The 16,159-nt window shown below is 42.9% G+C and overlaps 1 protein-coding gene across 1 annotated transcript in view; it reads left to right on the top strand.

Moving 5' to 3' along the window:
- ralgps2 (Ral GEF with PH domain and SH3 binding motif 2) overlaps window positions 1-16,159 on the top strand; it is a 266,842-nt gene that overhangs the window by 43,394 nt on the left and 207,289 nt on the right. The window contains exons 3-4 of the mRNA XM_055641989.1: window positions 3,404-3,528; window positions 13,920-14,027. Of these exons, the coding sequence (XP_055497964.1) occupies window positions 3,472-3,528; window positions 13,920-14,027 (165 nt within the window). The 5' untranslated portion in view covers window positions 3,404-3,471. The remainder of the gene's footprint in view (window positions 1-3,403; window positions 3,529-13,919; window positions 14,028-16,159) is intronic.

Genomic DNA, 16,159 nt, shown 5'->3' on the forward strand with positions numbered 1-16,159 from the left:
TCCCACCTCACAAGGAGGGGAGAGGAGTGTGGTTATGGAGGGAGGGAGTAACTGAGGGTAGGGTGAGACTGAGGGTAGGTGAAAGGAGAGGGAGTGGAGGAGGGGAGGGGAGAGGAGAGAAGAGAGAAGAGGGAGGGTGCAGAAGAGGGGGAGGGTGTGTTGGGGATGAGGGGAAATGAGCCGCGCCTGCGCAGTTGGGGGCTGTGGATGAGAGGTGGAATATTGTGTTGAGCGAACGAGTTGGGTTGGGGGAACAGGGCCCAATGGGTCAAGGGGGTAGGGAGGGGAGGGGTTATGGAGGGAGGGAGGGAGTGACTGAGGGTGGGGAGTGACTGAAGGTCTTACCTTCCACTACCTGCAACCTCCGGCAATCACCTTCAACTAGCATCGCAACCAGCTTCGACTAAAAAATGGCCGATTTTTAAAACGACAACCTATTTTTAGTTGCGGCCGGTTTTGAATTTTTTGAAATAATCGCTGGAACATAGAAGAATCAGAAACCACTTTCGACCATTAGGGAGACTGACTAAAACCTCCAGAAACAGTATGGAAACCTTGGGTGGGGCGCAAAGTCTCCAGAGGTTTCCGTTCAGGTTTCCTAAGTGGGACAGGGGCATTAGCTCTGAATTCATCCAGTCAAGTCACTGTTAATCCAATGCATCTTAATCTTCTGGATTGGAGGAGGGAGGTGTCGGTCAGAGGCGGAAGTAGGGGGGGGGGGGGCGGCGGCTGAGGATAGAGCGCGGTGATTGGAGGAGGGAGATGTGCCAAAACACTCTCGGCAGACCTGCACCGCAGCCAGGATCGATCCCGGTCTCCGGCGCTGCAATTGCTGTCGAATCGCCACTGACCGACACCTCCCTCCTCCAAGGGTCTGTTTTGAAAGCGCCGTTGGCGGAGTAGCAGCAGCGGCCTTTATCAGGCCGGGCGGGGTGCGGGAGGAGGTGGAGATGAAGCCGCTGCCGCTGCTGTGCGGGGCCCGTCATTTGCTCCGACCCTTCGTCACGCCACACTTAGCATCTTTCCCACAACCGGGTGGCCAGAGACGTCAGGGTCAGACGGGAGCGGTGCCCACAGCTAGCGCAGAGAAGCAGCGCTAAACCCAGTTCAACTGTGCCTGTCTCGCCAGGTTAATTTACAGCCCTGTCTGGATTGAGACAGGACTGTAGGCGAGACAGGCAGTTGAGCTGCATTTAGCGCTGAATTGAGCTGAAATTACCTTTCACAGGGCCTCTGAAGCCTCGCGCGTGTGTGTGAGTGTGCTCCACCCCTTCATCCTGCACTGCTCCCCCCCCCCCCCCCCCCCCATCCTGCACAGATTCCCCCCCCCCCCCCCCCCCCCCCCCCCCCCCCCCCCCCCCCCCCCATTCACTCTAACATTCCCAGACTCCAAGCACTAATTTCCTCTATCCTTGAGTGGTCTTACATTTTCCCTGATTACCATCTGATTTTTTTAATGTAGATATGAAAAACGTTGGTATTTTCTTTAATCCGACCAACCAAAGCAATTTTGCGGCCCATTTTGTACACTATTAATCGTGCACTTGAGTATTTTCCTCATTTCATTATATTCCTCAAAGGCTCTGTCTGATGTCTGATTCCATCCTGACAGACCTTGCATGCATTTTCATTTTCTTTTTGGTCAAATTTACACCATCTTCGGTCATTCAAGGTTCCTTTACTTTGCCATCCTTATCCCTCCTTCCTGGAACATGCTGGTTCTGAACTTAGATCAGCTGGCCTTTAAACAACATCCACATGTCAGCTGGGTTTACCTTCCAGAACTCTTGTCGAATAATGTTGTAGTTTGCCTTACACCAATCACGTACTTTCTTGCAAGGTCCAGCCTTCTCCCTATTTAAAACCATCTTAATATTTATAAGGGAAAAAGAAGACAAGGAGTCCTGGAATAACTCAGTGACTCACGCAGAGCGCCTGGAAAACATGGATAGGTGACATTTCGGGTCGGGTCCCTTCTTCAGACTCTTAAAAACCATAAGTTTTTAACAAACTCCATAATTGTGATTGCTATTTTCAAAATGTTCTTTCACTGAAACACCAGTCACCGGACCAGGCTTACGTCCCAACGTAAGGTCCAGTATGTTCCCTTTCTGGGTTAGTCTATTTACATACTATGTCAATAAACCCTCTTGGATACACCTCACAAATTTGCCCATCTCAGCATTTGGCATTGAGCAAGTACCTGTCAACATTGGGCAAGTCAAAGATGCCCACTCACATAACAATATAGCTGTGGCATATTTCTGTAATATGATTACATATCCCCCACTTGATTTTGGGGGGGGGGGGGGGGGAGGGCACTGTGGTACACTCCCATTAGAGTGCTTGCATCTTTCTTATTTCATACCTCTACCCATATTGCCTCAGCGGACAAAATCTTCATTATGTCCTCTGAGTGCTGCCATGACAATCTCTCTGATTAGTAGTGTAATTCTTCCACAACTTTTGCCTCTCCCTTAATCTCAATGTAATATTGAAACCCCAGAACATTGGTGTGTCCCTCTCGCAACCACATTTTTGCAATGGCGACAACATCATAGTCCCAAATGCTGATCCAGGCTCCTTCACAGTACTCTTTGCATCAAAATAAATACACTTCAGCCCATTAGTCACCATATTCCTTCACCATTCCCTGCCTGTCCTTACTTTGAGGCTTGCTGGTGGTCCTCGCCTCTACCTTCCTCATCATCACGCCTTCCAATTTCTGGTTCCCATCCCCTTGCTCCACTAGTTTAAACTCTCCCAAGTAACTCTAGTGAACCTCCTTTGAATTGTATCAGTCATGAGATGTGTACATAGCACAGAGTTTATGTGGTCTTGACCTAAAAACATTTCTTCTCCTGAACTAATTACATTTTTTGGTATAGTTCAATATATTTAAAAGTGGGTTTCTAATTCTAAAACCACTTAAACCTTCAGTGACAATTGTCCATTTATACAAAAACAAATTTAGCACATCTATGATTGTGACATGTACTGGGTGGGGTACAGCATTTTAATTTGGAGAAAATGCAATGTTTTTAATATAATGTTATATTTTCATTTAGAATGAAATTAGGAGGAGATTTCAGTACTCAAACGTTGTACTTTGTTTTATTTTAATAATTTTGATAGAAAATGTAACTGATCAAATGCATTAAAACATTTGCAATTTACTATTATGCAGAAATATTCCTTTTCGAATATTTACGTGCAATATTTAGGATTTGACTTTTAAATCATCTGAATTATTTCAAAATTATCACATAAGGGCATAGTAAATTGTGAGTTTATAGTAATGGTTTTGAAGACAATTTTTGCAATGTTAATTTACGTTTACTTTATCAGCTTAGTTGAATCATGGAAGACAAATCTTGTAAAATAATTGTCCTTTTTGTGGCAGGAGTCATGAAGCTCATGTCTTGACCATGAACTTTCATTAGCACTGCTGTGTTGGATGGTATAGGAAGCATGGACCTGACTAATGGACAGTCGAGCACTATATATTTTACAACCACGGCTTCAGAAGTAAGTTTATGATTAGTTTATTCGAATTATGTGATCAATGTTTGTGAAGTTTTATTAATTGTATTGTGTATATTATGTGTTGTCTTAATTTTATGGGACAGTCATTTCTTCCCATTTATTTTCAGAAGACCACTATAAACCTGAGCATTCTGTAAAAGTCTGTACTTTCCAAGAAGCACTCTGAGGATTCTCTTGACACAGTGTAGATGTTTTGGCTTCTGGACAGAAGATCAGCTCTGTACCTTTTTCCGACTTGCAGGGGTCATCCCCGATTCATCAACCAGGTGTCCGAGGATCACAATACTTTAAACAAACCTCTTTCTCTTGCAAATGTTTTTACACCAACTATTACTGTGGCAGTAGAAGTATTTTCTGTAAAATATGCACTGATTTTTCCATTTATACACTGTGTCCTACTTGCAGCTGCTTGCCATAATCACTTGCTACCAAATGTAATGTTGCCAATCAGAACCCAGAGGAGCAGAATAGGTTATTTTTTTTTGGATTGCAAACTTGACATCAGAATTCTTCGGCTAATTTATCTACATTTTTAATGGCAGATACCATCCAAATCATGGCTAAAGCAGGAAAATCTTCCAAGTATTTGTGGTTTAAAATATATACACATATGCAAATTGTAAAATATATGTATACAAATTTAGAGACTATAGCATGAAGGTATTTTGATCCTGTGTAGTTGTTGGCAGTGATTATAATTATGGGTTATTCTAAATTATCATTTTAGAATAAATTTTGGATCAAATTTATTTGATATACTGGATTAGTCTTCCCTACATTTGAAATTTTTAATTTGATAGTTTTCTTGGCATCCTTACCATTTTTCTTTACTTTTTCACCTGCTTTATCCTTAATTATGCATCATATAAAGAAATGGCATTGTTGGTGTACAATTTATATGGATGTAAGATAGTAACAGAATTCATTCTACCTTACATGGTAAAATCCACATAATTAGAGCATTCAGTTATTTTTTTGCATGATTTCAGTCCTTGACCTTTCTCACATAATTTGTGTGGCTCCAAGAGCCCATGAGAGGTTGTGTAGCTTGTGGCAAAAATAAATTCATCCTGACGCAGCGTAAGTTCACCAGGTTAATTCCTGACATGATGAAAGAATGGGTCGACTGAGCTTGTATTCACTGGAATTTAGAAGGAGACGGTGTAATGGCAATTTCAAACTTTTCCAATGTCCAACTTTCCATTCCCATTACTACACAAGCAGGGAGGAGTGGAACTTGCGCAAACGATAAAGAAAACGGATCCTCCAGTCTTTATTTCCAGTTTAATTGATTCTTTATTGAAGTTGTTGTACAAACAAAGAGATGATTCATACCAGGTAATCCTTGATCTCATACAAGCTGTAATTTTCCGCGCTCTCTCTTCTGATAAGAACTGTATTCTCTCCCCTGTGCCTGCTCTAGTCTGATCTGGCCACTCCCTCTCCTGCCTGTGATATATGTAACGTGCATCTAGGTATCAAAGCCCACCCCAAGCATACAAAATAATTTGGCAAGAAATATCTAGACAAAATAATAAAATATGCTAACAGTAACTAGCCTAAGCATGAATGGCTCCTATACACCGGCCCCTGAGTATATAACGAAACAATTACCAATAAACATTAAAAGGATCTATAAAAGCTTAACATATCAAAAACAAAAGGTGTGCACTATGTGTTGGCATTCAAACTTCTTTAGTGATTCTTCAATCTTCTTCGTTGGCTTCTTGGAGCAGACATATCTTAGTTATCGGTCTTATCAAGATGTTGTTCTTAGTTTGAAGTTGTACTGTTGGTATGATCTCCAATATTCTGCCCATTAGCCAGGAGCCTCGTGGTGCAGTTGAATCAACCACCAAAACTTTGTCACCTGGAATAAAATTTCTTCTTACCCTTGACCATTGTTGTCGTTCTTGGATTAGAGGCAAGTATTCTTGTGTCAACTGTTTCCAAAAAAGGTCTGTCATATAGTGTACCTGTCTCCATCTGCGTTTAATATACGTCATCCTTCACAAAAAGTCCAGGTGGTAGTATTGGCTTCTTCTTCAACAGAAGAAGATGGTTTGGTGCAAGTGCTTCCAGGTCACTTGGATCATCGGAATTCTTGGTAATTGGTTGATCATTTAAAATTGCTTCAACTTCACAAAATAAAGTTTGCAATCCTTCATCGTCCTGAACTTGTTGTTTAAGAATAGCACATTTCGAACTATGCGAATCAATCGTTCCCAAACACCACCGTGATGTGATCTTGCTGGGGGATTAAAGTTCCACCTTATCCCTCGCTGAAGCATATTCTGGATCTTGTTCTTGTTCAAGCCATTGAGTGCTTCTCTCTATTCTCTTTCCGCTCTGATAACATTTGTGCCATTGTCTGATCTCAAAGATGAAACTTGACCTCGTTGACAGATTAATCTTCTTAAGGCATGAATGCAGGCGTCTGTGTCAAGTGTAGATGCAACTTCAAGATGTACTGCCCTGCTCGCCATGCAGGTGAAGATTACACCATACCTTTTAACTAGACTTTGTCCTCTCTTGATCTCTATAGGACCGAAGTAGTCTACTCCTACATCTGTAAATGGAGGCTTGTCAGGTAAAATCCTCTCCAGAGGCAAGTGCCATTTTTTGTTCTCCAACTGTTCCCCGCTGTTGTCTACACACAACACAGTCTGTTATGACTTTCCTTGCAGCGGAATTAGCTTTAATAATCCAGTATCTTTGTGAAGACGAGACAGCATATTATTTCTTCCTCCATGTCTGAGCTGTTCATGGATATGGCGTAACAGTAGTGTTGATATGTGAAGATCCTTTGAGAGAATAATAGGATGCTTGGCCACTTCTGGCATCGCTAGTATATTCAGGCGACCACCTACTCTTGGAAGTCCTTTATCCAGTACCGGATCCAGCATGTACAAATTAGTGCTTCTTTTGACAGAATGTTTACCAGGTTCTAATATTGATAGCTCTTCTTTGAATCTTTGTCTTTGACAGAAAGAGATAACTGCGTTTTCTGCTTTGAGAAGATCTTCAGGACATAACACTGCCGCGGCGTGACGCTTTAAAGACTTGCATTTCTTTATCAACCTTTTCCTTTAGTTTGCCAGGATCTTTTTCATAACTATTCATTGCCATCTCCTTTTTTGAGTAAGCAGCAAGAGCATTGTCCTCAGTTTAAGAAACCAAGCTACCACAGTCTACAGCTTTCTCCTTGAAGAGAAATAAGTATTTAAATAGTTAGTGGTAGACAAAAGTGCTGGAGAAACTCATTGGGTGCGGCAGCATCTATGGAACGAAGGAAATAGGCTACGTTTCAGGCCGAAACCCTTCATCAGACGGATTAAATAGTCTGCATTAATTGTCAAAGCCCAATGGATCTTTGACAATGACATTCACTGTGATGTCTTGCTTGATTTCCGGATCATTAGTAGAGATTCCAGATTAAGTTTTGGCCACTCTCTGTGTGGCTTACAGAGAAACTCTGGTCCCTTGATCCATCTCTTGTTGCTTAAGAAGTGGTCTGCTGTTAGTCCTCTGGAGGCTTCATCTGCATGATTTTCCTTTGTGCCAACATATCTCCATTGTGATATATCAGTGGCATCCCTTACAAAGGAGATCCTGTTTGCTACAAAAGTTTGAAATCATTTGTTTTCGTTGTTGATATACTTAGATTCATTCATTCATTCATAATCAGCTTGGCTGGCAGAGTAAATGGTGCAAGAAATCCTAAAGGATCATATATAGAGCCAACCATGGACAAGATGCCCCGTCGGGTATATGGTCATTCCTGTACCACAATTCTGAACTTGAACACATCTGCTTCTCCGCACCAGTGCAATCCTAGTTCTCTTTCCATAGGCAGATTGTCTTTGTCCAAGTCCAACTCCCTGGTCTCCTTGGCACTGTTTTCTTGTGGAATGGATGCCAATACAGCACGGCTGTTGCTGATCCACATTGACAGCATGAATGCTCCCATTTGACAGAGGGAAGTCAGGTGTGCTGCCATTTGAATTGGTTCCTATTCCGAAGGCATGGACTTTAAACAATCATCTACATAGCAGTTGTTCTTTACTGTGTTTGTGACCTCTGCTGGGAATTAAGCTTTGTTGTCTTCAGCAGTCTTTCTTAATGCAAAGTTTGCACAACTTGGTGATGACACTGCTCCAAAAAGATGTACCTTCATCAGGTATTCAACAAGATCTTGCTGTGCATCACCCTCAGACCACCACAGGAATCTCAAATAGTCAATATGCTTTTCTGATACCTTGACTTGATGAAACAATGCTTTAATATCAGCCATCAAAGCAACCGGTTCTTGTCTGAATCTGAAGAGAACAATGAGTAAGGCCTGGACCCTGCAGCAGCTGGTAGTTAAGTGATGTTCCTTTGAAGACTGCCCCCATAGTCAACGAACCCTCAAGGTTCCTTTTCTCGAGTGATACACCCCATCACTCTCCATCACTTCGATTCAGCTGGTCTCTGGTACCATTTCAGCATAACCATTATCATACATTTCTGTGAGGAAAGATGTATTTTCATCATGAAATTTCTTACTCTTGCCAAACCTGCATTTCAGGCTCTGGATACGCTGCACTGCAATGTAACAGTTATTCGGCAAACTGACACTTTCTTGTTTGAAAGATAAGTCTGGACAACAGTGTCCATCTATCATCTTTACTGAGTGATTCATAATATCAAAGAACTTTACCTCTTCTCTGGACATTTCTTCTGCTTCCTTGCTGGTTCTTTCACTGAAGTAGTGATTGTCTTGCTTGACCAGTAGCTCCTCTAAGTTTACAGTACATTTGATTGACAGCAGCAGCTGTGCAGCCATTTTTATCCCTGCTTTCGTTGTCTCTTCTTAGGGGACCATAGATGACCCATCCGAGTAGGGTCCTCATGGCAAATGGTCCATTCCCTTGGCTGTTGACCAGCTCCCAAGGTTCCAATACTTTTGGAGCATTTGTTCCGATGAGTAGGTCAATACCAGAGTCTATTTTAGGAATCTTGATATCTTTCAAGTAAGGCCATTGTTTCAGGTCTTCCTGGCTGGGAATGTTTAGATGAGAAACAGGCATGGTGTGTGAACACATCAGATAGTTGTATAAAATTGTCTTTGTCCAGACTACATATTTCCAAACCTGAGTTATGATGACTGATCACAAGCTTCTCTTTATTTATGGTACGCAAGAGAATCTTAGTCTTTTATCCTGTAATGTTCAGCCTTCTTCTCATCAAGCTTTCTGTACAAAAGGTTGTTGAACTTCCATGACCCTAAAATGCGTATGTTTGCAAAACCGTTTCCCCCTTGTGGCTCTTTACCTGTACTGGTAAGATGGAGAAGATGCAGGTCTCATCACCGGCCCCAATATGCGCACACATCTTAGGTGAGGAAACAGCATCTCTCACAATTAACCTCGCATTCTGTTCTGTATGCTGCAGCGGCTTCTCTGTGTTATTTTGTTGAGTGTGAAGTATTTCAGGATGATCTTGTTTGCACACGTCACAAGTCATACGACTCTTGCAGTCTCTACTCGTGTGTCCTTTCTTCTTGATAGGTGGACACTGCTCCAATGTGTGACCACTTCTTGATCTCTTGGCCTGAAGTATATTGATCCTTGCTTTGGCTACTTCGTCTCTAGTCTCTAGTTCCAACTTTTCCATCGCTCTTTTAAATTATTTATCCTTTGCCTCAAGCCAGGGCTGGCTGCAAGGTTACTGCCTAGGCTGTCTCTCTTTTCAATTGTGTTTCTCGTTTGTGCCTCTCTTTTCATTTGTTCTTCTCGTGCTTCTCTTTTCAATTGTTCTTGTGCCTCAAACTCAAGCTGTGCTGTCAGCACAGTCTCTCTTTTCCATTGCTTCTTTTGTGCCTCATGGGCCTGTCCCACGAGCATGCGACTGCATGCGGCAAGCGCGATCAAACCGGAAGCTGCGCGGAGGTCGAGTGATCCCGTACGAGTTGATGTGAAGTTCGAGCGAAGTCCACGGGAAGTTCTCGCTAGGCGTACGCCGTCAAGATGCGTGCGGTGTCGAGACGCTGCGCACGCTCCTCGAGGCCTCAATACGGCTGCGGGCCGGCAGGCCGTTGCCGCGTGGAATTTTTGGACAGTCAGTTTTTTGGAGCCCCGCTCGATGTCGGGACCAGCTCCGCCCAACTCCATATGGCCCCCGGCGATAGAAGTGGGACCGGCCCCTCGAGGCCGTACGGCTCAAGCGACCACATTAGGTCGCGCATGCAGTCGCATGCTCGTGGGACAGGCCCTTTAAGCTTGTGCTTTTTCTTCAGAGGGACAGCCTGTTCCAAGAGAACAGCCCTATCTGCCTGAACTTCATTATGAGTAGAGACCCTGAACTTCACTATGAGCAGAGACCCTTGAAGACCGTGAACTTCACATGATGCAGAACCAGATTTGTGGCTTGATCTTCATCTTGAGACATTTTAAATACTGTCTTCAGGTCCAATTTCTGATTCTACAACACTCTGTTGTAAGGCACCTTCAACTATGGAGTATGTAGTTTGCAGACCAAATTCAGATAACCACCTCTCCACATCTTGTATAAAAACCATTAAAAGATTCAGTTCTTTCTTGAAACCACTGATTCTGCTTTTAAAGCCCCCTTGCAGGCAACGGTACTTTGGCCAATGACCCATGGTTTTCTCTGACTTCATTGCAGAACTTGATTAATTGAACCAGGTTAGATTGTACTTCATTCGCATTCTCATCTGATTTCAAGAGTTCCTTCAGCCTTTCAATTAACTTGTTAGCTTGTTTACATAACGTGTTTCTTGACTTTTCATATCTTTCCATGAGCAATACCTGGCCTTTGTCAGTGAGTTTAATGGTTCTTCTTTCTTTTCCAGAATCCTGTTCCACTTCGCCCTCTTGTGGCTGAGCTTTAGACATACTGGCTCACTATCCCTTTAAGACGTGTTGACGTAATGACGTGTTGATGTAATGCCGTATGCTTCCCGACTGGAATGCAAAACAACTGTGGGAATACAAAACATCAGATAGCGTTGAGATTCTCAAGATCACTGTTCATGTCTCCATAGTAACAGTCGTTTCCAATACAGCTTAATGCAGCTTTTCCAATTTAGCCTTTTGGCCATTCTAAATACAGCTTCTTATACTAGCCATTCCATTAAACCTTATTGCTGTACGTTCAATGGGAGTTACTCACAAATTTCCTGCGCGTGGGTTCTGAAGTTTCCAATCGTTGTTCTTCAGATAGCGCAGGAGTTGACCTTGTCGAGTTGACAGCGTCAGGTAGATCCTTTGTTCCCAGGCTTTCACGAGCTCCAGTTTCACTCATAGAGAGCAGTTCTTACTTTATTGTAATGGCAATTTCAAACTTTTCCAATTTCCAGCTTTCCATTGCCATTACTACACCAGCAGGGAGGAATGGAACGTACGCAAATAATAAAGAAAACGGATCCATATAACCATATAACAATTACAGTACGGAAACAGGCCATCGTGGCCCTACAAATCCATGCCGAACACTTATTTTCTCCTAGTCCCATCTACCTGCACTCAGACCATAACCCTCCATCCCTTTCCCATCCATATACCTATCCAATTTATTTTTAAATGATAAAATCGAACCTGCCTCCACCACATCCACTGGAAGCTCATTCCACACAGCTACCACTCTCTAAAGAAGTTCCCCCTCATGATCCTGCAGTCTTTATTTCCAATTTAATTGATTCTTTATTGAAGTAGTTGTACAAACAAAGAGATGATCATACAAGCTGCAATTTTCTGCTCTCTCTCTCTCTTTTCTGATAAGAACTGTATTCTCTCTCCCATGCCTGCTGCAGTCTGATCTGGCCACTCCCTCTCCTGCCTGCGACATATGTAACGTTCATCTACGTATCAAAGCCCACCCCCAAGCGTACAAAATAATTTGGCAAGAAATATCTAAACAAAATAATAAAATATGCTAACAGTAACTAGCTAAAGCATGAATGGCTCCTACAGAGGGGATCTTATAGAAACAAAAAATTCTTAAAGGATTAGACAGGCTAGATGCATGTAAAATGTTCCCGATGTTGGGGGAGTCCAGAACCAGGGGTCACAGTTTAAGAATAAGGAATAGGCCATTTAGGACTGAGATGAGGAAAAACCTTTTCATCCAGAGAGTTGTGAATCTGTTGAATTCTCTGCCACAGAAGGCAATGGAGGCAATTCACTGGAGTTTTTCAAGAGAGAGTTAGGTTTAGTTCTTTGGGCTAAAGGAATCAAGGGATAGGGGGGAAAAGCAGGAACGGGGAACTGATTTTAAATGATCAACCATGATCATATTGAATGGCAGTACTGGTTCGGGGCCGAATGGCCTACTCCTGCACCTATTTTTTTTCTATGGTCCTCTGTTTTCTATGACACAAGAACATAGAAAGTAGAAGTAAAAGCAGGAGCAGGACATTCAAATCTTCTTGCCTGCTCCACTGTTCAATAAAACCTTCTCTTTGCGAACCATTTTCATGTATTAACCCATATCTCTAGATTTCCTATATATTTAAGAACCTGTCAACTTTCTTTCTTCAGCCACCCCTCTAAACACTTCCTCCAAATGGTAGATTAACGTTCTTATTGCAATATGACCCAGTCAACAAAGTGGACAATAGGTTCTCACCTATGTGATTCTGTCAACTCCTCTCAAACCTGTGATCTCCCCTGCCGAGAAGAAAAATAGCATCAGGTATATGAGTACACTACCACTTACAATTTCCCTCCAAGGTGCACATCATCCTGACTTGGAAATGTGACACCGTTCCATTATTGCTGGGTCTGCATTCTGGAACTACCTACCCAAATACATTGATTTCTTGAGAAATTGGGACGAGAAATTCTATACTCTGACTTGGGACGAGTGTACCCCAGCTGTATCACCAAATTCTGTAAAACAAATTATAAGAAAGTCTGCATGTTGATTATTGTTTGTGTAAAGCAGGGGTCACAACCTTGTGCATAGGGGCCAGGAAGCATATCTGTGAGAGGATGGCGGGCCACATCCATCACGTGTTCACATAGATCCCTCCCCCATCCTGTCCCGGATGGCAGTCATCAAATCAGTTGTTCACATAGATCCCGCCCCTTCGAGGACGCCACCCGGAGCACTAGCCCCTAGTTACGGGTGCTCACAAACATGGCGTACCTACGGTCCATTGCCTTGGCTCTGTCCTGAAGGCGTTGGCTCAAATACTCACACTCAATCATCCCCGGCCTATTGACAACCCCGATCCCGACCGCAATTGCGGTCACCAGCGCAGGCCTCCTTGCGTCACCGTGCCTGGGTGCCTTGGGCCCGGGAGGTACCGAAGATGAAGGAAGTCTGCGGGCCGGATGACTACGGAAAAAAAAAATATGCCTGTGGGCCAGATGATTTTGGGTTACGGGCCGCAGGTTGCCGACCCCTGGTGTAAAGTATAGTCTATCTTATAACGTTATGGATTTGCATTTTACTCATTTGAATTGACATTTTGCTTTGGCAGTTTCAGTTAACATTTCCCCGACTTGATGGTTTTATGCCATTTGCATTTCCCCATTGACATTTTATTCATGTATACAATAGTTGGCAGTCAAATTATAGCACCTGGATTGTGCTGTCGTAATTGGCTGTGTTGGTAAGGCCACCACCCACTGAGTAAAGTATCAGCCATCTGATTCGGTGTGTTTATCTTCTAAGTCTTTAGTGGATTGCAGAGGCACTACGTTGTCTCAATACGATCTCAATGCAATTCCAGATTATTCCAAATTTAACCTGGTCTTTTTAAGACTTCTGAGTGTGAATTGCTACTGGTGACAAAATTAGTTATTGGACATTGACGTGGTTTAAGTATCTGCAAGAATTCGATCATGGAAACAGGCTAAAGATAAAACCAATAATATCTGTTGGGAATACGCACTCATTATAATTTATCTTTCAGAAAATGTTTGATAACATTGTATAAAATGTTTTGACTTTCGCACTAATTTTCCTGTTTTGATAGTGTCTGCGCTACCCAAGAATTGTGATAAAAAATAATGATCTTTTCAACCTGCTTTTTGATAATGTGCCATGGAGTAAATTTTGATGTACATGGTTTCCTCCAGGCAATATGGTGATGCTGTCTTACATGAGGAGTTTTATTGTGGCCAATCTAAAAAGAACAAGGGCAGCATATGTTTTCTTATCACACTTCTTGGATTGCGATGTTGGAGGGTGCTAAAATTGCAAATGATTTGAAACATCTTGTCTGTCACGTGCTCTACACATGTTCACCTTAAACAAGATACCAATGCAACTTAGAACTAAATGTAAGAGCATTTAAATGTAACTACCAGATAAATTTGTTCATGTTTATTGATCTTCATGAGCATATATTATTTTTGCAGAGAAGTAGCAGCTCTGAATCTCTAAGTGAGCAAGCCTCTAATGATCCCAAGAAAAGTTTTGATGCCGTGGTGTTTGATGTCCTGAAGGTGACGCCAGAAGAGTTTGCTGTGAGTATAGATGGTAGTTGAATTCTATTTTCAATAAACCTATTAAACAACTATAAATTTAAGAAAGGTGCGACTTTTTAAACATATGATTTGGTAACATATGTTGCAGTTTTTTAATATTTGAGAGGAGATGTGTCGGAAGAAACTCTTTCTCTCTCTCTCTCTTAAGCCCTTTGACAAATGTCCTCCACCTCACTCGGTTGGCAGTTCTTTCGAGATCTCCACAGTTGAGCCCACTCTCAGACATTTCTTTCTGGACACCTCTTCTCCAGCTGTTCCTGGGGCGACCTCTTTTCTTTTTTGCTTGAGGGTTCCATGGTGCTTCTGGCTCCGGTGCGGCGGGGACTTTAAAGCTTCGACTGCCGGCCTGCGGCCTACACCATCTTGAAGCCGCGGTCTCCGGTGCGGAGGCACCGATTCAGGACTTACCTGGACTTACCCTGTCTGTACATCTGGACGCCTGCAGCGGCGACTGCGGAGGGTCGATGTCCTGACCACTGGGAAAATGGAGGAGGACTGGCCAAATTTTGTGCCTTCCACCAAGTGATGAATGCTGTGGTGGATGTTTGTGTTAAAATTTTTTATTGTGTATTGTGTTTTTTTTTTATTGTACCGCTGCTGGCAAATTCATTTCACTTGCACTTATGTGTAAGTGACAAATAAAACTTGATTGATTGATTGATTTCAGGACTTCAGGTGGAATATTGTCAGGGCCAGCAGCCTTGCCAGTTTTCTGTTGCTTGATTGCAGCCTTTATTTCTGATTTTGTTGGTCTGTCACTTAATTTGTAGTGGTACCCTGGCTTTGGGAATGTGTGTTTGTACAGCCCGTTGGTGGCCTGTTTAGGTCTTCTTCCAAATGTTCTACCCATCTGTGGAGCTGCGCCTCCCGGGTTGATCATTCTTGTCTGTAATTGGTTTATTACTATGCAGATATGTCCCGGACAATTACCTTGTGATGGTATATAACTCCCTCATGTTCCTTTGAGTTGCTGCAATTTCTGCCTCTTTGACTAGTCTCTCGACCTGTGTTCTCTTGTTCCTCCTGATGTTCTTTCGCACTTTGTGGCATCTGTTATACTACTTTTGGGCTGAAGCCTATTCAGCTTTTGTTCTTGAGTTGTTCACTTTCTGCTTTAACTTTCTCCTCTGTTGGATTGTGTTGAGGGTTTCTGTTGTTATCCACTCTTTGTGCTTTTGGGTCCTTTTCCCGAGGGTCTCCTCACAGATTGAGCACGAAGCAGCTTTTAGGCGTTCCCACTGATTTATTGTCCATCCTTCCTTCCTCCTCTGCTGTAGCTCTATTTTTTCCATTGAGAGGGTGGCCTTGAACGTCTGCACCATTTAAGTACTACTGAGGAATTCAATGTTGTACTTAGCTCTTTGGCTTTAGGCCTGGTTGTGTCTCTTCTGCCTTAGCTTGAATTTCCCTACCAGGACAGGTCTTGAAATTAACGGTTGCCCGGGTACCAATGGCGACCGAAAGTCCCGCCGGGCAACCTAAAACCTGTGCCTTTTGCCTGGCTTGGCAAGCAACCGGGACATCGTTCAACTTTGAGCGCCTCTCTCTCTCTCTCTCTCTCTCATTCTCCCTCCTTCTCCCTTATTCTCCCTCTTCCCCCCCCCCCCCCCCCCTTCTTGGTTTCCTGGTCCTCCAAAAATATTCCAAATGGAATTTAAACTGGAGTGGACCCTCCACCAACAAACTCTGAAAAATAACAGCCTTTTGCACTTTTCTGTATTTATTTTGTGTATATATATGGTCTATGGTACATAGACAGACTGAACTTTTATCTCCTATTCTAAATTATGTTTACATATTCTGTTGTGCTGCTGCAAGCAAGAATTTCATTGCCCTATCTGGAACACTTGACAATAAAACTCTCTTGACTCTTGACTTGGCCTTAAGCAAAAAAGAGCTACCTTAAATTTAGTTGCATCTGGTTGGGTAACTATGGTAGGGTGATGACTATTCCATGCTTTAATTGTGCGGGGGAACTCCACGGAGCAGCCAGCATCTCTGGATGGAAGAAATTGGGTGACGTTTCGTGTAGAGACCCTTCTTTAGATTTCCTCTGGTTTTAGTGTTTTTAGTTTAATTTAAAGATACAGCGTGGAAACAGGCCCTTCGGC

This window comes from Leucoraja erinacea, chromosome 10 (assembly GCF_028641065.1).
Source record: "Leucoraja erinacea ecotype New England chromosome 10, Leri_hhj_1, whole genome shotgun sequence".
NCBI lineage: Eukaryota > Metazoa > Chordata > Chondrichthyes > Rajiformes > Rajidae > Leucoraja > Leucoraja erinaceus.